The sequence below is a fragment of the Dromaius novaehollandiae genome, chromosome Z (genome assembly GCF_036370855.1).
Source record: "Dromaius novaehollandiae isolate bDroNov1 chromosome Z, bDroNov1.hap1, whole genome shotgun sequence".
Taxonomy (NCBI): Eukaryota; Metazoa; Chordata; class Aves; order Casuariiformes; family Dromaiidae; genus Dromaius; species Dromaius novaehollandiae.
The window spans coordinates 56,245,491-56,268,032 of NC_088132.1; the positions used below are offsets into that span (position 1 = coordinate 56,245,491).

General features: G+C 40.4%; 2 protein-coding genes across 6 annotated transcripts in view; one reads left to right on the top strand and one right to left on the bottom strand.

The window, feature by feature from the left end:
• The window catches only part of LOC135324934 (small ribosomal subunit protein mS27-like), a 51,084-nt gene extending 49,529 nt beyond the window's left edge, over nucleotides 1–1,555 (bottom strand). For all 3 annotated transcript variants that reach the window (XM_064502041.1, XM_064502040.1, XM_064502042.1), the window contains exon 1: nucleotides 1,404–1,555. In XM_064502041.1, coding sequence (XP_064358111.1) covers nucleotides 1,404–1,467 — 64 coding nt within the window. In that variant the 5' untranslated portion in view covers nucleotides 1,468–1,555. The remainder of the gene's footprint in view (nucleotides 1–1,403) is intronic.
• LOC135324935 (pentatricopeptide repeat-containing protein 2, mitochondrial-like) lies at nucleotides 1,518–17,577 on the top strand. Of its 3 annotated transcripts, none has more exons than XM_064502043.1 (10): nucleotides 1,518–1,661; nucleotides 3,777–3,869; nucleotides 6,057–6,204; nucleotides 7,016–7,133; nucleotides 8,386–8,464; nucleotides 8,928–9,019; nucleotides 11,994–12,107; nucleotides 13,681–13,755; nucleotides 14,575–14,688; nucleotides 15,463–17,577. In XM_064502043.1, the coding sequence occupies exons 1-10, from the start codon at nucleotides 1,556–1,558 to the stop codon at nucleotides 15,682–15,684; spliced, it is 1,161 nt and encodes a 386-aa protein (XP_064358113.1). In that variant the 5' UTR covers nucleotides 1,518–1,555; the 3' UTR covers nucleotides 15,685–17,577. The 3 variants fall into 3 exon arrangements, with proteins under 3 accessions (XP_064358113.1, XP_064358114.1, XP_064358116.1); XM_064502044.1 differs by having other exon boundaries at nucleotides 6,057–6,186; XM_064502046.1 differs by lacking the exon at nucleotides 1,518–1,661 and adding an exon at nucleotides 1,816–1,926.
• The last annotated feature ends 4,965 nt before the right edge of the window (nucleotides 17,578–22,542 follow it).

Below are 22,542 nucleotides of genomic sequence, written 5' to 3' on the forward strand. Positions count from 1 at the left end.
TAAAGGTAGAAAAAAACAAACAACAATAAAAGATAACTTTTTTGCACACATAGACCCTTTTTGTCAAATGTGCACATTTAGTAAAATGCAGGCATAAAAGCGTAAGCATGAAACACTTGTGCATCACTAACACAATGAGGCCTAGAAGATGCATGATGAACATCAGGGTAAGATTTGTTGAAGGAGATTATAGAAATGTAAACAGAAAGTTGCAGAAATTAATGTTAAGAAACATGAAGTATTTTAAAAATAAACATTACTGTGCTAATTACTATGCTACCCAGAATTCTTAACAACTACCTTAAAACTATTATCTGAAAATCTATCCACTATCGATAAAACTTTGTTGTTGTTGAAAGCAAAATAATTATTCTGCTTTACTTTACCATTCTTCTTACATATACAGATGCCCAGCTCCTGAACAACTTTGCAAATTTTTTCCAAAAAGACCTGGTACATGGAGTCCCACAGTCATAATAGGAGAATATTATGTACATAGCTTTACCGAACAGTCAAAAAAGAGTAAGAGGCTTTTTTAAAGACATTTTTCATTACACTGATAAGTGATGTGTATAAAAGACGTTTGTTTGGTTTTTTTAAGACAAAGTTTTGTGTGTTTCTACACAGCCAATGATGGCACTAGAAAGCAGGAGAGTCTGAAAACTATTTTCTACAGTTCAAGCAACTACATGCAGGAAGGGAGGTTTGCATCCTCCGTGCTGGCTCACTTCTGAGCAGTTACAGTGCCAGAGCAAAAAAGGTGATACTTTTGAGATATGGACATCTGGCTATTAAGAAGCAAGACAGAGACACTGGTAATGAGTTAAGCTACAAAGACACAATAAAGTTACGCAATGTCTCTTTAAGGAAACACTGCTGAGTTGCATGTCCCCAGATGTCAGGCTTTTGGTAAAGACATCTTTTCAAAAACATCGATCTCGGTTGTGCTTTTGCCCCCTTAATTAGGTAGGTTTTGCTGAACATTTACTGCCTCGGGTTTGGCAGCCTCAATACAGCCTTGTATTAATTCCTGTGACGCAAAAAGGCAGGTCGTGAAGTATTACAAGTCAGTAAGGTGGAAGATAGATAAAAACAAATTAGCAATACTTTTCTACACTTCACGCTGTTGACATGCAGCTCTCGAAGTACCTCACATCTTCGCGCACCTGTATAAAGGGGGAAGCGAAAGATCCTGCACAGCCTCTCGTCACTGCGCGCACAGCGGGGTCGGCCACCCCCGCCGACCGGCGGGCCTCGGCCCCGCCAGGACCCCGCGCCGCCGCACCGGCCCCGGCCCCGGCCCCGGCCCCGGCCCCGCCGCCGCGCTCGCCGCCGCCGCCATCGCCCCGGCCCGCCCCGCCGCCGCAGCGCGCCCTGCTAGACCCCGGCAACGGGCCACCGACCTGCCGCGGCGCCAGCAGCCCTCCTGCTCCACAGCCAGCCCCGGCGGAGCGCGGGGGCAGCCATGGCGGCGAGCGCCGAGAGAGCGCCCGCCCCGCGGCGCCGAGGGCAGGCCTGGGAGCGCCCCGCCCCCACCGCCGCGCCCGTGCGCAAGATGGCGGCGGTGCTGGCGGGCGGCTCCCGGCGGGTGGCGCGGGAGGCGGTGCGGCGCTCGGCGCTGCGCCCGCCCGCCCCGGGCTGCTGGAGCTGCGCGCCTGCAGGTAGCGCGGGCGGCGCGGCGGCGGCGGCGGCGGCGGCGGGCCGGGGCCCTGGGCCCTGGGCCCTGGGCCCTGGGCTGCCGCCGCCGTGGGGGCGGCACGGGAACTACAGCTCCCGGCAGGCCTAGCGCGCAGCGGCGGTTGGGGGGCCCCGAGGCGCCCGTGACCCGAAGGAGGAGGCGAGGGGCGGCCGGCGGGGGAGGGAGCCGGCGCTGGGGGGGGACCCCGGCGATGGGTCTGTCTTCCGCGCCAGGCGTGCGAGTGCCGTGTTAGTTATTTCAGTTCTTTATTCATCATGTGTCGCCTGTTCTTGTTTTTTGGTTTTTTTTCTTTTAATACCGCTTCTTAAGTGTGTGCTTATTCTGGGAGAATTGCACCTTCCCGCTGACGCCACTTTTCACTGTGGCCGAGTTGCGAAGGTCGATGTGCTCCCTCGCCCAAGGCTGAAACAAGGGACAGGTGGGAGGGAGGCGTTTGGCAGGGGTCTCCCCCAGCGTAACCCGGGCAAACGTGCCAGGCTCTGTGCTTCTCAGGCCCCCCGCATGCAGCACACACACAGAGAGCCTCCACCTCGAAATATTTTGGTCTGTTTATTGCTCAGTTGTACCTTTTGAGAAGTGACAATTCCCCCGTGGTCTGTCCATCTCTGGCCTTCCTTTCTGGAAGGCCGTGACATGTCGGAGATAAGCGGGTCAGCACATAAAGCCCCAGAGCAGCCTCCACACGCACGCTGCCGTGCACGCAGGCTGGTGTTCATGTCAAGCTCCCTCCTTTTGCCTGGAAGACTCTTATTTAGCTTTATTTTGCTTTGTTCTTTTAACTTTGTAAGATGTGAAGTTTAGGAAACAGGAGAATTCAGAGAATTGAATTCAAGAAAGGTAAAGCTCTGCTCAAAGCTGTCTGCTGATAGCTTGTGACTGCTGAGTGCCCGTGTGTGACTCCAAACATCAGCACAATTCCAGCATCAGCTCAAGAGAGGTCAAATCAGGGATGGTCTCTCAGTGTTAGACCAGCTGAGAAGGTCTGTGGGGCATGAATGGCTGGGTGATCCAGGCTAATTTCATGCTGGATAAAGCGTATGTATTTGTTTACTATTGGAACTGCCTTTGAGTTGTTCCCGTTAAATTCCATGGGTACGGGTGCCGTGGCATGGATATACATAAATATATTTTTTCTCTGGTTTTATAGAGTGTATCGTTAGCTTGCCTGCCTGAGGTAGAAAACAAGCAGTTTTATTTATGTGGCCTGCTACTTCTGGCTAGAGAAGTACAGAAGTATAAAATAACCTAACTTGGGTCAATACTTGGTATTGTCCCTTCATGATTAGAATCATTCTTTTATCAGCCAAAAATTTAGAAGTGTAGATTGTGACACTGTAAACTATTACAGTTACTCTCTGTTAAAAAAATCACTGCTTGCAAGTAGTATCTACTACTGAAGAGGTGTGTGACAGCAAGAACTTCCCAAATAGTGTTTGCATGACAAATTTTATTAAAGGAGCTTACAAAACAGTGCAGTTGAGGTTGGCACCCAAAGTTAATTTTGAGATTATAAGCTCAATGAAATGACTACCTCTGATCTGGTATCTGTACAGCACCAGAACTTCACTAGGTCTCCTGAGAGTTGCTGCCATCCAAATAATTATCTTTGCATTTTTTCCCCCTAGTTTCCTCATTGGCTTGGCAGCTCTCAGAACAATGCATTCTACAGTAATGGGAGCAACAGTTATGAGGAAAGGAAGCTGTGAATTCTAGTGAATGAAGAGATTAGAAAAATCGCTATGAGATGGAAAGAAAGATCTTATTTCTGTGCAGAGTCCTCTTGTATCTTGACTAGGCGACAGAGTTATGCTGTCTCCATTTTCGTTTTTCTATTGCACATCTAGTAAAGATATGCTGCTGCTTGCTTGTATATGTTAATACTAGAAAAGGTATGACATGATGCTTGGATTTTTTTGTCAGTGATAGGAGCAACTGCAATTCTTTACATTCTTTAAGTGTTGTGCTGCCAGAGGTCTTGCCCGGTAAATAACAGCAGTAGCTTATGTGCAAAGATCAATACTGTTAAAGCAGACAATGGGATACAAAATTTAATGTTCCTCTTTGTTTCTTCTGGCAGGAAAGCGGTATCTGCTAACAGAAGATTATTTAAAGTTACAAGAATTTCAGCGGACAAAAGCGGCAATTAGAAATGAAGTTCATGGCAATAAAGGTATTATTATTTATTTGGTGATCATCACTCTTAATACTGGTCTGAGTACTGGGAAACAAGCAGACAGTCAAAGCTATCAAAAGATGATGCAAAATAGACTCCATTTAAAGCAACAACTTATATCTTCCTCTTGCAGGTTGATTGTAGGAAAAATGTTCAGAAGGTCTGAGGCTTTGTAGAATGAAACAATATTAGTTATGCTGTGCTGAAAAATGTGGCACTTTAAAGTATGTAAGCTGTTTATGTTAAACCTGAAATGCCTGTGTCCATACTTTTGCAAATCCGTTAGAGGGTCTAATGGAAAATACTGCTTTTCTATAAATCTTGCTTCAAATACATCTTCAACAGAGGAAGTTAATACAAAGCCTAGTAGCTAATTAGCTGTCCAGAAAAGGCTTATGCCAGTAATTCTCTTTTAATCTGCTCTGTAAATTTAGCTAGTTTATTCTTTTAGCTTTTTTCCTTTCACCTAATGTAACTTTCAGTTGTACATCTGATTCCAGATGATGTCTATATACTAAGAATATGAAAAACAAGTTCAGGTTTTCCAACCTGAGGAAGGAGCAAGATCTCACATTTTTCCTAATGGAGATTTTATCTTGCTGATTTGAAATGTGTGTAAACTCCTTTCCATAAGGTAACTTAAATTTGCCCTGAGAAATTAGGCAAGAACTTTCTGCAGTTGTTTAATCATCTGCAGGTGTTTTAGTGATGCAAAACCTTTCATTTTGACAGTTGTCCCAAAGGATATAGTTAATTTTTCTGTGTGTTTTTTTTTTTTTTTTTTTTTTTTTTTAGGGGCAAGGAATGCACAGATATCAAGTTCAGTTTTATACGAACCAGTCTTCTGGGACAGAGAGGGAGGCAAAGTTAGAATGACAGTTTCTCTGTTCTAAGTGATAGTGGTCTTTAAATAGGGCAGTGTCAAGTCCAGTATTACTACATTTTGCTGTGATGGTGGCATGTTTGTATTGGAGATGATTCGTCCTGTACTTATGATATATTGAATTTGTTGCTATGGATCAATTGCTTGCTGGAACAGTTTTGTAGAAGCCACATACTTGGTTTTATGGGTCACATTTTATTCTTTTGTTGTACAATACTGGCTTCTGAGAACTGTTGAAAACAATTAACCACCTGCTTCTTTGTGCATAGTTTTTGTGCTCATTTGAAAGATGAAAAGGAGTAATTAGGACTAGTAATAAATATTGGTTTAGAAATGGAAAAAGCAGTAATAATTATTCTGATCATGTATTCTTTACAAATACAGTTTGGATCCCAAATATTTTTAAATTTCTGTGCGTCTTGGAACATGTCATGAAAAAAAATGCACAAATATATACTTGTACATTCTTCTGACCTCACAGGACTCAGTCCTGCATCTCAGTTTTGAGGACTGTTAATTGCATAGCAAGAGCTATACATTTAACACCTATGTTGCTCTTTGCAGTGCTCACCTGCTCCTTCCTGTGGAGGTTATTAGCTTGAAAACAGCAGTGTTGCAGGAGCTGCTACACAAAAGTTCAGTTCACCCTCCCACAGGAGGGGCAGCGTCATTAGTGGAGCAGGACTGCCAGGTGGTACATGCAGTTTTAGTCTTGGCTATGTTTGAGTCAGAGCCATGAGATTACTGAAGGACTGGTCTTTCTTCTTGCTCTGTCATAGGAAAATTGTCCTGGATAGAGAGACTTCCCCCCCACCCCGCCCTGAGAGGGGAAGTCACACTATGCTTATGGCTTATGTATAGAAATACATAGATTATGTATGACACTCTTTGTGTTTACATCAAATATAAAGGAGTTAAAATCTTTTGTACTAACAGTGTTGAATAGAAGCGTTTGTGCTAGTTTGAATCCTGGGTGATACTAAGAAAAAAAAGCATAAGGCAAAAAATGTCACTAAGAAAATTTCTTTCCCCTCTAAGATTTTTGTATTGCCTGATATGTTCCTTAAAATACTCAATGCAATTAAGTCCACAGTAAGCATCCTCTAAATTTTCCAAATCTGGAAAATTCCCACTTTGTAGGAATAACTAAACATGCTTCTTTATGGGAAACTTTATGCCTTTTTATTGACGATAAAAACAATCTTTCTGCACCTTTGAATCTCCATGTTTCAGGGACCAAGTATGCAATACAGATAATGGAATAGTCTATAGACTGCTACTGTAATATGTTTTATTTTCAGATCCATATTTTAAAAGTATTAAAGAAAAATTAAAGAAAAATGGAATGATTCTCAAACGTGAATTAAAGATTTTACTGCATTTATGTCAGACTTCTTCTGATGTGGAACTAGCCAGAAAAGTTATTTACAGGTACTTTTACCAATCCAGGTAACTTTGTTTTCTTTCTGTGTATTTTGCTTTTATCAGATCATCTCAGGTTATATCTGCAGCTGAGGGTTTGCCCTAATTCATTGGCTGCCTGCATAGTTAATCCCTTAAGCTAAGGCTGTTTTCTTCTTTACTTTGGATTTGCAAACCTTCAGAGACTCTTGGTTCAAAGGAGAGTCAGGTTATGGGAGTGAACTGGAGTCCTGCTGTATGCAGACTGAATGGTGAGCCACACAGAAAGCTGTCAGCGGAGAGGTAGAGATGTGTGCTGTGGCGTCTTCAAGCAGAGATGTGCCCAGGTACAAACTGATCTGGATGCAGCAATGGCAGGTCAGAAGGTTTGCTAAGTTAAAGCCTTTCCAGCAATTACAATGTAGGAGCTATGAAACCATGATTGTAAAGTGCAAACCACCCTTTTTTATAGAGCAAAATGAAGGAGAGAAAGCTGAGGTATTTTAGCAAGGAAAGATGAGTACTACCTCCTGTGCTATTGCTCTGTGAATAGAAAGTAAAATAGCTGGGAAATTTTGGTGGTAGAGGCCCATTCTACTACTAATCTGCTGCAGCTTACTTTACTGGAAGCAGAAGAAATTACATAGTACTAGTTTGAGGTTTTTGGGTTTTTTTAGCTCAATCAAAATAATATTTTTTGATAATATTAGCCTACTATTTGGCTAAGTGCCATTGACTGGTGCAGATAGAGAAGCTGCCTCTGTCATTACACATGCAGATCTCACTGGCTATTTAAAGCTGTTTTCCTTTGACAAATTTTATACATCGTGTGATTAACTCTATGGAATCTTTCCAATAGGTACCATGAACAGAATGGAATTACAGCTCTACATGATTTTAAATTTGGGCCCCTATTTATGAGGCTGTGTTATGAGCTGGACCTTGAAACACCTGCAGTAGAACTTATCAAAGATCAGGTAATTTTCCATATATATTTTGAAAATTGTTACTATTCCAATCTGAGTGACTGGTATGCTATGTTTGTGAGCTCAGATTCTTGAAGCAGATCTGTTGCAAAGATATCTATAACATACTAACTTAAAGATCTGATTACCAGGAAAAAAGTGTGGCAGTCTTCTGAAGTCCCTTGGATTATTTACACCAACAGATGTACCATGCTACTCTGTACTCGAAACTCCCTCTGAACCCTGTAGAGACAGTGTAATATTAATCAGCTCAGGTACTCAACCATTTTTATCGTGAAGAAACTATTGCAAAGACCTGTTTCTGAGCAGTTATTTGCAACTGTGAAATGCTATATAAATGTTGTTGTGTGCCATTATGACAAGATATATATCATGTCCAACATCTAATACATAAGAAAGAATCTGTGCAATAATATTGTGTGCTTGAAACTCCCTGGGAGCCAGTGGAAAGTCAGGTCTATGCTGTTAGTTCAACAAGAAACTATGGGATATACCTAGCCAAATACAGGAGAACTATTGCTTGGACTACTAATGTTCTTAAACTAGGCATGTGTATGAGTGTCCTTTTCTGTTTGGTTGGTTTTGTTTTTACATTGAGATCTGTGTCATTGAAACAGATCCCATAGTAGTTGCAGGACTTAGTAGCTGATGGATAGTATGAGATAACGGAGGGTAATATGCAGTGTCACTGTAACTCTTCTTCAGAGGCTGCCACAGTTCAGACTTAACAATTCTGTCATTTTATTATGGATATTCATGTTCTCCCAATGCACAGGGAGTTTGGAGTGGAATGTGAAATATACTTTTTCTTTGTTGTGCTACTATGCTTGTCATGACTCAAGCCCTTGCGCTGATCTGCTCATCATTTGGTATTGAGTAGCAGAAAATTCCTTCAGTTTCATGGTGATGGTACTTTACCCCAAAGATGCTGGTAATTAGCTTATCTGTCATATAACATATTAGCAAAATATGTCATTTGAAACAAGTAGGGGAAATCTCTGGGAAATTTCTGTTTAATTTTAAAGTGAGCTTTTCAGCATACTGAGTCACTGGTATTTTAGTGATTACTTGACAGAGGGATGGTCAGGAACTCAGAGAGATATATTTTGAACTTGCAAAGATGGGGCACTTTTCTGGTAGGAGAACCTTCTCAGTGCTGTGTGCAGTAACTGTAGTGGTCACTGCATGCAGTCACTGTAGTAACTTTCTTTAAGCTTGCTCTGTTTATATACTTCTTTTCCAGAACTTGCGTGGTTTTTTCTCAGAGAGTACGTCATTCCATATTCTGATGACTATGTTGTTTAAAAAGGGCCTTTATGAAAGTAAGTACTGTGTGTGTTAAGCCAAATGCATTTTGAGGAGGATGCTTCTCGCACGTGTGTGTGTGCGCGTGTGTATATATACACATATATATGCATATATACATATAAAAGAATATTTCTGAGTGATGTGTGGTTGTGGAGGACCAAACATTATATAAATCTCTGTTAAAGAGATGTCAAAGAACTGCACTATGGTGTGTAATAGCAGTGGAAGGCTTTACCTGGTTCATACTTGCAATGGTATTCTTACCTCCCCTCTTGCTAGTACAGAAGGGTGATTATACAGGAGGGCCTTTTTTTTTTTTTTCCCTAACCCCTTTTCTCTGAAGGCTTAACTGCTCTTTGATTTGCAGTTTCGCATACCTTTTTGTTTTCCCCATTCAAAGTTTGACCCTACTTTTTTTTTTAGTCACTACTGGTACAGCCTTAAATTTGTGAACTAACACTGCTGCATTTTTGACAGATGCTTTGGAAGTTCTCATAGAAATGAAAAAACAAGGTATACCTTTCAACAAAGAAACCTATCTACTTGCTTTTGCGATATGCTACAAACTGGTAAGTATTTTCTTATTGCCCTATGACAAAGTGGTTGAATTGCCTTTTCTCTCTCTTATTTTTGGGGGATTTTAAAATTTCCGTAGGTTCCCTGTCATGATTTCTTATCTAATGCAAATATTTTAGACATATTAAAGTCATATGCAGCTTCATTGTATATGATGTGGTGCATGTATATAGCTTTCTGTGTAAACTAGTGTCACAAAGCAAACCTCTAGAGTGTTAGATGTAATCATTAAGAGACAAATTTGATACAGCAGTTGATTAAATGATAAGCATTCTTTCTCTGGGACCTCTGCATCTTTGTGCATTCTGCACCTGAGCTGCAATAGTGTTTGTTTTGTCTGGCTGCTTTAAACAAGGCATAGATGGTATGTTCTCTTTGTCAGACATCTCCCCTTTTTTTCCATCCTCCTCCAAGTAACTCTTGAGCTGTTTCTGCAATTGCACCTAAATTTTAAAAGGCATTTGCAAATATAATCTGTTCATACATATCTGATAAAAATAAGCAACTGAATGGAGAAAAGAAACCTAAATGAATGCCTTCAGTGAGAGACAGGCTGCCCCTTAAGCTCAACTGTTATCAGATCAGACAGAGACAGAACACAGAGCAAGAAACTAGGCTACAGAGGTTCCTCAACTGTTTCCCTAGAACAGTTTTCTTTTTGTAGCAAAGTGAGATCCCCAAACTCCTTTCTTTTGTTCTTCCTCTTCAAATTTGAATCAGTAGAAAACTGTGTTTCAATTTCTTCCTTTTTCTTAAGGAATAAAGTCGCTGGCTGAGGGAAGAATGATACCACTGGATTAAACTTCTCAAATTTCTCAGTTAAGCATACAGTGAAACTGATGATGCATATGTAATAAAGAGTTGCCCTGAAACAGTAGCCCATCAGTAATTTCTGTGGTGCTTCTGAAATCCTCAGTCCAAAGAATTGAGGCTGCCTTTAGAAAGCCAGGGGAAATAGGAATAGTCATGTGGCTGTGGTGTTTAGAGAGTGGGACAGTAGATGGAGAACACTCAAAAAGAGAAGAGCTGTGGAAACTGCTATTAGAAACAGCTGGTCATGTCTGTTTTCAACAGAGAATCTGGTCCATCATTACTTGTTCAGTGAGTTGATGAGAATAGAGGGGAAATGATTCTAAACAGCCAACCAGTTGTTCTAACAGCCACAGTAAATTTCTTTTTACATTAAGATAAAATACTGCCAATAGGGGAATAAGCTGTATTAACCCTTTGTGCAGTAAAGAGGATTAGATGGAGATCTTTCAAAAGCCTAATCTGTTCATTCATTCTGCTATTAGTGGTATATGCTAAAACTTCAGGCTAAGAGGGGACACTGCTTAGCTCAAAATCTTTTTGCTAAAGATGCAACAGAAGAAGCTCAGGAAAATTCTTCAATAGGTTCAATATGCACTACCTGAACGCAGGAGATAATGGAGCTGGCATTGTTAACAGGAGTGCTGAATTTGTACCTGGTTAATTCTTGGTTTCTTTTGAATAACTGTGTTAGGGACCACCTCAGAAAAATGTACAGGGCTTAAAGCTGGGATTATTTCTAGTGGATAAACAGAGGAATTAATGTTTAATCTTTGTACACAATTGCTTTTGAGGTCAATTATTGGGATGTTTTAAATCATTGGAAGGCACTTCTTTCCTCTAAGGTAAACAGACAGTCATCCTTTTAGTGCAGGAAATGGCAGGAGGCCTTCTGATGGCAACAAAATGCATGTGTAATAGTACTCAATCTCTTGGTGGTCAGAATATTTCTAAATTTTCAAAGAACTTGTGGGACTTCTCTTGTGGTTTAAAAGGTGTTTTAACAAGCTGTACAGGCCATCCAACAGTAGAATGGAAAAGTATCTTCTAAGCACCCTAAGGAAGACCCTATCCCTAAAGGCTTGTATTTTGCAGCAGTGACACTTTGAACAGTAAGAACAAAAATTGACACAAAACAATAGGAAGCAACATGAAGGCTGTTATCCAAAACAGTGGTACCAGTTATTTCAGAAACCTTGCTGCTGCCAATTGTTAGGTTCAGCAGGTATTAATTTGTTTGGGGTCCAAACAGCTCTACTTATAATTTCCAGTATGAGAAGCATTATTCTTGAATTGGTTTGTAAGATAATATACAAACAAACTCATTGGATTTTACTATGGACTCCTATTGAAACTAATGACATTATTTTTATTACAGTATGTCATTCACAACAATAGTTTGCAGATTGCTTATGCCCATAATGCTAAGTGTGCAGGTAAATCCTGACTTTTGGAGTACTTGATTGCAAATTGAAAGAGAAGGTGGAACACTGATGTAAGTTTTGCTTTCCAGAAATAATGCAAACTTTCCATGTTGGAAAACAGGCAAATATCTAAGCTGTTGCATTAGAATATCTGTTCTGGAAACACTTTCTGTAAGATTTATTCTATAAGAGTCAGACTCAAAACTGATAAATATTCAAATTTATACATACTAAGGTCTCCGGTTAATGGTGCTGAATAGCCCAATGCTTAGAAAACATTGATTTCCGCCTCCCCACCCTTCCACCCACCCTCCCACCCACACCCTCAGCTGCTCAGTGTAGATGCTAGAGTACAGGAAGGAGGAAAAGTCAGCTTTCCTCCTGACTTGGGAATCATACAAAAGTGGAAAGGAAAGTATCCGTTGCTTTTAGCAGACTGCCAGGGGTTATTTTATCTCTTGTAGCAGCTGAAACAGTCAGGGCAAGGCATAGTTATTACATTCAAATAATGGAAGTTATTTTTACCCTCTTCTGAACTCTGTAGCTCTGAATATCATCCTTTGGTGTTGTTTCACAAGAAGTGCTGGTTGAGTTCAGATGTAGAAGTAATTGCCTCGCTAATCTTATAGTGTGTTGACTTCTGAATGCAGTGAACTTAGGCTTCTACAGTTGCCTACAGCCCTTTCAGGTCACAGAATTAACAATTGCAGCTTAGATTGAAATTTCTACACAGGACAGCCTGGAGTCTTGCAAAATCTCTGCAAAGCTGCTTGAAGAAGCACAGCTAAAGGGTGACACATTACCACTACGAGCATTCTACTTTGCTGTGGCGTTTGCTCTGAAACAGGTACAGTGCTGCTTATTTTGATTTATTGCTGAATCTCTATGCATGCCTTGCAATATGATAGTAAAAGAAAGCAAATATGGAGGAGATCATGTTGCATGCATGATCTATGCAATAACTTGAAGTGCTGTAATTTTTATGCCCCTGAAAGAGTAGGACTGTAGGCAACTCCTACATAAAGTGAATATGGAAATTCTGAAATCTAACCATATGTCTTGAGTCTAATGCACAGGTGCGTTTTGTGCCACTGACAGTGTCACATGGCAGAATTTTCTTCCAAAATAGAAGAGTTGGGCCAGCAGGTTTAGATGTAACCATGGACCCAGTCTTGCAGATGCTGCTGTGTTTAGTGATGGTTTCCTTTATATACAATAAAAACAATAATTGTAAAGTATTTGCATAGTCAGCTCCTCAAAATGTTTATTTGGGGGGCATATTTAAAGGCTATAATGTGTATTGCCCTGCTGCTTGGGAGATGGCGTATCTTTCTCCACATGTGGCTTTAGGGTAAGGTTTTCCATATAACTCATGCTTAAACCCTGCCATGAAAAGGATCCGAGGCAGTAGAGGGTGAAGGATTGACAGGAGAATAGCAATTAGGAAATCCTAAAGTCTAATCTTTTCTCTCCCATTAATTTGTATGTCTTGAGCAAATTTTGAACCCTCTCTGCTTTTTGTCTAAAAGTCTCTCCATGAGCACTATAAGACCTAGTGATTTGATGTTATTCATGGATAGAAATGTGTGAAGTAGCACTGGTATAAATTTTGGTGTTAATTCCATGGTCTCTTTGCATTGTCTCTGGGAACGGTAGAGACTGAACAACAGCGTCATCGAAATTTATTTATTCATGTGCATGGTAGCATGATGGGGCTTCTCATTGATGTTGAGGTTAAAACCCAAAATCTCTAGCCATGAAATGTATGAAATCCTTGATGCCTTTGTTTTTTATAAGAATTAGGTAAAATTTTCTTTTTGCAAATAGAATAATGATTACACTTAACTATCCTAAACTGTATAGTCTTTGGCAACATGTCTTGCTACAAGAAAGATGTCTTCATCCCAAGTATCTGATGCTGATCTAGTAAACGTCAGTGTAACATTTATTGTCTGTAGAAACCATTTGATGTCATAGATATAGTACTGTAGAGGAGTATGGCCAGAAGGTTAAAAAGTTCTGGACAGGAAGAATACCCAATATTAACATAAGCTACATTTTATTTAAGTGCTCTATCTAGCATGTGCCAGACTCCGAGCATGTGTAGTTCTTTTATCTTTTAGGTGCTCTAATGCTCAGTATTGGTAACATGTTTCGTTTCCCTACTGATCTGAGACCTGAGATTTGAAAATACTGTCTGATGTGCTAATGAGCCAGATGACATGGGAACTACAACATGGGGTGTTCCTTTTACAGGCTGGGTGCTGAATGAGGCTTTTTGGTGAAGGGGGTTTAGAGGTTTAAACTGCTTTGTGATTCATTGACAAGTTGTAAGAACTCATTTTTCTTGAACTTTTATTGTGAAAATATGCCACACATGTATAATTATATATTTGTTTTTATTTCTAATTCCTTCCTAGAATGATGTGGCACAAGCCCAATTCTATTATTCTCAGATAATGAAAACGGAAAACAGACTATACAATAACATTAGCGTAAGTATGCTTGCTTTGTATTAGAGTTGTACAAAGAAATAAGCTATCCTGGACAAACAACTCTCAAGTGCAAAGTAGCAGAAGGCCGGGTTCTTAGCAGCATATACTTACTTCAGTAATGTCTCTGAGTTTACTTTTGTCTGCCAACAGACAATTTCTGTCAGCTGGATGAGTTACCCCAGAAGTTAAAAGAGAAAAAAATCTTTCTCTCTTTTTTTTTTTTTTTTTTCCCCTTCTCTTTTAATTGACTTCTTACTAAAGATGGGACGTAGACTGATCCTACATCAATGAGTATAGACCTGAGAAAAATTTCTAGTTATGACATTGACTTTTTTCCTGTCTGTTGCTGAAAGAGATTAAAACACCATAGCTCCAAGTAAATGTTTTCCGTGGCTCTGCTCTGCTCACTTCAGGCCTGCTTCAATCCTATGAGCCTTAACTATGTGTGTACATACAACAAATTATTTCTCTACAACCTGAGAGAAAGTCTGCTGTGCATGTCCTGTAAGTGATCTCTACAAGCTACAGAAAAAAACACTTTATTCCAGAACAGTTAATGCAGTTCCTTCAGAGGAGTTCCGCCTCCAGGATGGCCCTTCCTTTCTGGGTCCCAGCTGTAAGAAAGAAACTAATTTTACCAGTGGAAATCAGTCATTCCCTTTGCCTTCTTCATGATTAATGGTTTGTCAGCATCTAGAAATATATTTTCTTCCTGCTTTGCTTCATAATGTCTTCCTCTAACACTTTTTTAAAAAGACTTGCTTTCTGATGATAAGTATTGTTTGTGTGGTGTGGATTTTATCTTATTTTATTTTTCAGGTTCTTGTCCAACTCAAGTCTGGTTCACTAGAAGAAGTAATAAAGACATTAGAGGCAGCAGTGGCAGTAGATACTCCACCCTTTGTGAAAAAAATTGAGTTTTCTGAGCAAGTGGTGAGTATACAATAATGAACTGCATCAGTAGAAAGCATAGCATCACTGATGCACCCAGGTCAGGGATACGGGCCTGAGAGGAGGTCCATGATGTTTTGCTAAACCAGGATGGTGACTGTTCGGTTACAGAACTTCAAGTGCCCAAGTTCATCCAACTTTGTTGCAATAGATGTTGTATGTATCAGTGTTGTATTTTGATTTTTATTTGACAAATTTGTAACACTTACTAAAAGACCAAACATTAATCTTAACCTGTTCCTTCTACAATAGGTTATTGATCAACAGTGTTTAGCAGATTCACTCATTCATGAGTTCATACTCTGTATATATGGCATAGTTTACTGAAATTTTCAGTGTTCTGGAATATGACTTTCATTAGTCAGGACTGTAAATTTAGTATGTTAGATAATACAGTAGAAATAATTGTGCTGATCTGGAAAAGAGGTTCCAAGAAGCAATTATGTTGCCTGGGTTTAAATAGAAAATAATTGTGTTAGTCTGTGCTAGGATTGAAAACAGGACTGTGCAACTTTAAGGAAGTTTTTAATCTAATATATTCTAATTGGTATCTACTGCATGTCCACCATCGCCTGATGGTGTGTAATGTGCGCTGCTTAAAAACCTCTTCTTACATATCACTGTGTCGGCCTTTTACTTATGTTGTCTGGCTTCCCCCCCCCCCCCCCCCCCCTTTATTCTTTGAGTGAGCGCTTGTCTGGAATATAGTGTCTTCACTTGCTGACATGTAACAGTATGTCATTTGCCCATCTTTAGCTGGCTGCAGTCAGAGAAAAGATGGAAGAAAACCCTGTCCTTTCTGCCAAATTAGGAGATATTTATGCCAGACTACAAGCTTCAGGACGAATAACCGCTTGCACGCTGGACGACATGCTTTTCCAGGTTCCTAGTTCAAAGAACTGCGCAAAGCTTTTAAATCAAAAACAATTAGGCTATCAGGCTGCTAAACCACTTCACTCAAATTTGTTGTTGGAGTAGTTCAATATTTGATGATAAACTGAACTGTAATTACCACTACTTAGAAGCATGTTTGAATAAAACATCTTCTCACTTCCTCCACTCTGGGCAATTGTTTAAGTTGCTTGTGTGAAACTGCATTTTAAACACGTATCATGTGGCTTCTGTGTTTGAATGTTCATGCCGCAAATAAGTCATGAAGGTGGGTATTTCTTTTTGTTCCAAAATGGAGTGATCAGAATGTTTTGAATTTTTCCTCAAGTACTTAAATCAGGATTTTCCTATACTGAATGTCCTAGGTGAAGTGAACAAAAATAGTATGTGTATCTGACCTGACTTTTGTGGTTCATGAGAAGAAAATTCGGTGTTCATCAGATGTGATGTTCTCACTGTGGATAGATGCAGTCCAGACCCTAGACGAAAGAATATCCAAGTGCATTAACTGTTTGTTCAAATTTTGTATGCCTCAAGATATGAAATGAATCAGACACTTGCTTTGTTCTATACTTCTCTTATCTTTCTCTTAAGAAATGACTATATTTTTTTTTTGTTTTTGTTTTTTTAATCAAAAGGGATTGTGGAAATACTATGGAAGATAGTATGGAAAGCCAGAAAGGTAGCTGACTGGTTATTTTCTCACTGGGAGGAGATTCATGAACAAAAGTCCTCTCAGAGTGAGCGGCCCTACGTGTTGCTGCTTTTAGATTGTATTTTTGATAATAAGACTCCCAAGACAAGCAGATTTTGATACAAATTTGCACTTAAGTCTGGTCCTAGCAAGTATGATTCAAGCTATGGGTGAATTATGCAGGCGAGATGCAATTCTAGCCTAAAATTTGGTCATGAAAACAGCATAAAGAAGCTTCAGCTTCAGTGATTCTAGGTCAAATGTGGTTGGTTCTATTATGAATGGTTGTTTTGTAACTATTAGTCCTGCATATCCAAAGATATTTTCTCTTTCACCCTCCAGAGTAGAAAGAATTGGAAACAGTGATACCCTGGCTAGTACCTAGGTGATTTTGGGGTATTTGTGTATATGCCTGCTGATTTAAAACTTAGTAAGCAGTCCTATGAGCACAAGAATGGCTGGAGCCCACCTAGCTTGGTGCTCTCCAAGTTGTTCCTCCTTATCTCTTCTATGAGATTTATTTTACTTTTTAACTGTAAAGGTATCCTAAATCAAGCAAATTTCAGAATTCAAAGAATTCCTTCTGTGGATGGATTGTACATGCTATATGAAAGTTCTTTGAAGCTGGCAGATCACTGAAGAAGCAAGAACCCACCATGCAGGGATATATCTTAAGCCATTAAAGCAAGTTGGAGTAAAATAATACTGGTTTCACTGAGGCTGTGGGACTGCAATTCATTTCTGTCACTGATATATTTTTTTGATAACGTTGTTTTGTGCATTTTAGTATTTATGTGGTGGATGGAATTGTGTGTGTGCATATTTGTAACAATTTATCTGTTTGAAATTTATATTGTGTTTTGGAGAAATGTGTGCAATTTTTTATGACTGATTGTACAGGATTTGGTTGAAGTATCATACGCTAGACTCTCACTAACGTTACAGATGGGTTTTTTTTGGAATGCTGGTTCTGGAACATCATGTGTAACTTCTAATTTTCCTATGTTATTCAGGAGTTTACAGACTTTTAACAGTTCCCCTTGGCCTCAATTGGGAATTCTTTCAATAGTTCCAACACAACACCCTTAAGTACCTCCTGATCTTTCATCCCTTAATTTGATACAGGATTTGTAAAGGCTGCTTTCCGTGTGGCAAGGATTAATTTAAGCAAAATGAAAGGAGTGAGCTAATCCGAGTTTATTTGGGTGCTTGCTTCTCTCAGGGGAAAAACTTGTGATGTAAAACTATATTTTCATATGCAATAAAAGATAATTTGACCAGTTTAATCTGTTACATTGCAAATATATCAGATCAGTACTACTAAATTACCTAATTTAGCATTTTCATACATATATTAATTATGAGTAAGCAGCTTCATCCTAATGGCCAAGATTGCTTGTTATTTGCCTATTTTTCTGATTTGGTTAGGTCTCAGTTTTGGGCTGGATCCTGACTGCAGCTGAAGCAATGATAACTTCTGCTACTGTAATTCACTCTCAATATAGTCAACATTTTCTGTTCTTTGTTCTCATAACTACTGCTTTGCTTGAGATTGACTCAAGCTATTATGTTGGTAATTTGTTTTAAGGAGAAACTCTATTTCCCTCTCTTGGAGGAGGAGAGGAATGCTGTATCCATTATAAGCCTCTAACAAGCGATATGTCTCTAGATTTGCAAATGGGAGAAAGATTGGTACCAGGAGTGATGGTCTTAGAGCTGCTACATCAGGCTTCTGCACTATTGTCTTCCAAAGCAAAAGGGAACTGACTGACAGTGTGCAGGAATCTAACACTGGGCTAGCATTCCTCCCTGTCATTCAAGTTAAGGGGCTCTACAATGAGGGATCTGAAATACCTCGATATTTAAATAGCCAATAACATTTCACTGGAAAATGAAAGCATGCTCTCCAAAAGATTAAAGAGTAAGTTGAAAGAAACACAGATTGATAAAATTCAGATAGAATATTGGAGGTTGTTCTGGAAGGCTTGTTGAAGACTGGTAAAATCCTCAATTATGGAAAGAGGCAAGGGTAAAGAGCAACTTCTAACATTTATGGAGCTGATTTCAAACAAAGTCTGACTTGTCTCATACAGGTTGTGCAGCTGCTTAGAGTTAATCCAGAAAGATTGGGGGGGGGGATGTTTATAAAGTTAGCTTTTTGGTGCGTCAAGGTGCTGAGCACTCTGGCTTTTGTCCAGAAGAGTCTTTAACCACATGCTTAATTTGGGGCATTTAAGTGTGGTTGGCTTCTGGTTTCCCAGGGTCAAGCTCAGGAAACCAAACTTGTCTAAAGTTATGCAAATGCTTAAATGTTTTGCTGGGTCAGAATGCTTAGTATTTTGATGGCTGCATTACTACAGAGCACATCTAGGAGACAGCCTCACAGGAAAGGAATATGCAGTATGATATTGCTGCCAGTGAAATAATTATACTTGGTTTATATGGAATTTTAATCAAGGATGAGCCATAAAATTAAAGAGGAGCCAGCACTGTGGAATTCAATTAATAGATGGTTTTGGTTAACATGCTGGAAAAGCAAGGCATGCATATTTCAAAGTAAATCACTGCCTTTTTTTTCTAGGTTTCAATGCAAGAGACTTTTCTAGCAAATGCTGCTTATAGTTTTGTGTAGTAAGTAGCTCTGATGAAGGTCTGAAGGCCCTTTTGGGCACTGCTGTGTGGCAAGGGATTGGCTTTTGTTTATCACATTCAAATATTCTTCCTACGGTAAAATAAACATGAGTTTTTTATGTCCATGCACTTCAGAAGCTTTTTAGAAGTGTAATTGGAAGACAGCAGGTGGCGTTCTTGGTCATACTTTCCTACCAACATGAACTTCAGGGGCAGCTTTTAGCTGCAGGATCAGTTACATAAAGGCAAGAACGAATGAATGTTTTGCCCTATATTTACCACAAGCCACTTCAAGTATGGAACAGAAAATCTGGGTCTAAGTCAACAGTCTCTGATGGTTGGTAACTGGCATAGACTGCAAACCCAGAGGTTTACAATGTTTAATTTGAAAATGTAATGCATTTGTTGATGAAAATCATCTTTGTCAGTCATCACAATGTAGTTTTTACAGTATTGTATGGAAATACACATCTGTGACCTAGGAGAGAGGATGCTGCTGTTACTTCTAATATATGACTGACAATTTAAAAGGCATACTTTGCTATACCTACTCTATATTTAAGAGAAAGCTGGGATAACTCTTCCAACCTAAGTAGGACAAGTATTCATTTTTACATTCAGATAGGATCGGGATTGTGCAGTCTTCAAAACACTTTATTTTCCTGCTGTAGATGCTTCTGCTTTTTTCCATGGATTAATACCTTTTTTTTTTTTTTTTTTTTTTTTGGTATTCCCTTTAACAAGCATCTTGAGTTTTGGTAATTAGGGATCGCTTCCTCTGTGTTTCTCCACTCTCTCCTCTGTGTTTCTCTCTGTTTGAAACAGTAAAAATGAAGGTGAAAGGCTTAGTCATTGGAGGGGAGCTCAGGAATGCTTCCAGGCCTCAAGACGAGTTTTGACTTATTTTAATGAACGTTGTAGACAAGCTTAAATAACTTTGAAACAAAAACCTCATTAGAACTTTGCAGCACTATAGAAGGTAGGCAGATCTGTAGTATATAGGTCTATAGCTATTTAGTTTATTATTTTCTCAAGGTTGTTTCAGGTTGCATCCTTGTATAAAGACTTCATTGTCTTTTATTATTATTTTTAATTTTATTAATTTATTTTTAAGCTGTGGCTGCTTACATGCCCTTTTGTGGCCAAATATTCCTTAGCAAGGTCATTAAAAGTAGATGCTTCACATACATCCCCTTCCTCCCCTGTTACTTTTCTCCTGCTGTTGGTGGATAGTGGTTTAAACTCAGGAAATGTCTGATTGTGTGCTCTCTTTCCAGGCTAATTTGAGGAATAAATCTTTCAGTCACCTTGTTTCCATCTATTTGATTTAGGCAGTGAGAGGGAATGGGAAAACTTAACAGCACTACTGATACTGGTTGCAGACTTTGTGACATGAAATACAGTGTATTTCTGTGTTTGTCTTTTCTTAAGTAATTGGAGGAATTGTTTGCAGAAAGCAGAATACTTTGAGGAGCTTATGGTGTGTTTTTTGTTTTGTGCAGTTGTCTGGACTTCCTACTCAATTCCAGCAGTACATGTAGTGAAAACTGAGATTGTCACCTACCCAAGCAGAGATGCTGGTTTTTGCAAGTACTGATGCTCTAAATAACAACAAAACTTCTCATATACTGTCAGGCAAGGTCAGCCCCCAAGTCCCTATTCCAAGAAGCAACACAGAGCAAACAGTGAACCACTGATAATAGAAAAGGGTTGAGGTAGGAACCGTCTGCACAAATCAGACCTATACAAGTCTATGGGCTTTGTCAGAACCATCTGAGCCTGCACCTCATGTTCACATGAAAAGTAAAAGATATCTGGTAGTTATAGGAACTCTCTCCTAGGGGAGATGGAGGCACCAGTCTGCCAACCTGACCTGATGTCTTGGGAGGCTGGGGAGAGACTGCCTTGTCTTGTCCAGACCTTGGACTACTACCCCGTGCTGCTCTTCCAGGTGGGCAGCGGTGATGCTGCCAGGATTAACCTGGAGCATGGCTACAGAGCACTGGAGGCGAGAGTGAAAGGCAGGGGAGCCAGGTGGTGTCCCCTCAACCCTGTCAGTGAGGGGGAAAGGCTCAGGCAGAAGTGGACTCATCATGTGGGTCAACGCTTGGCTGTGTGGCTGGTGTCACAGGCTGGGCTTTGAATTCTGTAGTCACATGTCCCATCCCTGCTCAGTAGCCCTCACTCTCCAAAGAGGGACGTGTTTGCGAAAACATGCTTGCCACGTTTGGTCAGACAGGCATGTTAACCTAGTGAGGAGGGCTCTATGGTAGGTAGGTGGGGGGAGGGTTACTGTAACCTGAAGAGAAGTGAGAGCAGAAGGGGCAGAGCAGATGTATCTGGGAGACAGCATGACAGGGAAGGCTTTCACACTTCCCTGTAAAAGCAGCATGACTTGGGGCCCATCTCATGTGCCTGCACACAAATGTGTGTAGCATGAGGAACAAGCAGGAGGAATTAAAGTCCACACACAGTTGCGGAACTAAGACTTCACTGGGATTGTGGAGATATGTTGTTACTGGAGTGCTGCAATGGAGGGAGACAGGAAAGATAAGGTGTGCAGGTATGGAGGAGGGGTTAAGCTCTGCATGAAGGAGTTGCATGCATGGAGTTTGTCTTGGGACAGATGATGGGTTAACCGGCAGAGAGCTTGTGGGTAGGAATCAGAGGGACAAGCCAGCACAGGTGATGCCGTAGTATGTGTCTGCTACAGACCATCTGATCAAGAAGAGGGGGCAGATGGAGCCTTTTTTAAGCAGCTTCAGAAAGTCTCACATTCATAGGCCCTGATGCTCATTGGTGACTTTAACCACTCTGATATCTGCTGGAAGGGCATTATGGCTGCCTGTAAACAATCCAGGAAATTTTTGCAATGTGCTGAAGATGATTTCTTGATGCAAGTGACTGATTAGGGAAGATACTCCATTTGGACTTGCTACTCATGAACAAGAAACAACTGGTGCGTGATGTAAAGGGCAAGGGCAGCCTTGGCTGCAGTGACTGTGAGACTTGTGGAATTTAAGATCCTAAGAGGAGTGAGCAAGATAAACAGGAGAATTATAACCCTGGACTTTGAAGTGCAGATTTTGACTTGTTCAGGAACCTGCTTGGCAGAATATTGTGGGAAACTGTCCTGGAAAGAAAGGGGCCTGGGACAGCTGGTTGATCTTCAAGGACAGTGTTCTCGGAGCACAGGAATGGTCCATTCCAATGTACAGAGTTGAGCAAGCTGGCTTAAGGCCAGCATGGGTGAACATGGAGCTACTGGCTGAGCTCAGGCATAAAAGGGTGTACATAGAAGGTGGAAGCAGGGATGGGCTACCCAGGAGGAATGCAAAGACATTGCCTATGCACATAGGAATGGAGTCAGGAAACCCAAAGCTCACCTGGAGTTGAAACTAGCAAGAGGAGAAGGGCAACAAGAAAGGTTTCTCTTAAGAACGTTGGTAGCAAAAAGAAAGGCTAAAGAGAATGCAGGCCCATTGATCAGTGGGGCAGGGAAACTAATGACAAGCAATAGGGAAAAGGCTGAGGCACGCTGCCTTTTTGCCACCAAGCTGGTCAGATGGCTGGAGAACCGGCATTTGTTCAGCATTACAAAGAGAAGGCTCAGGGGATAC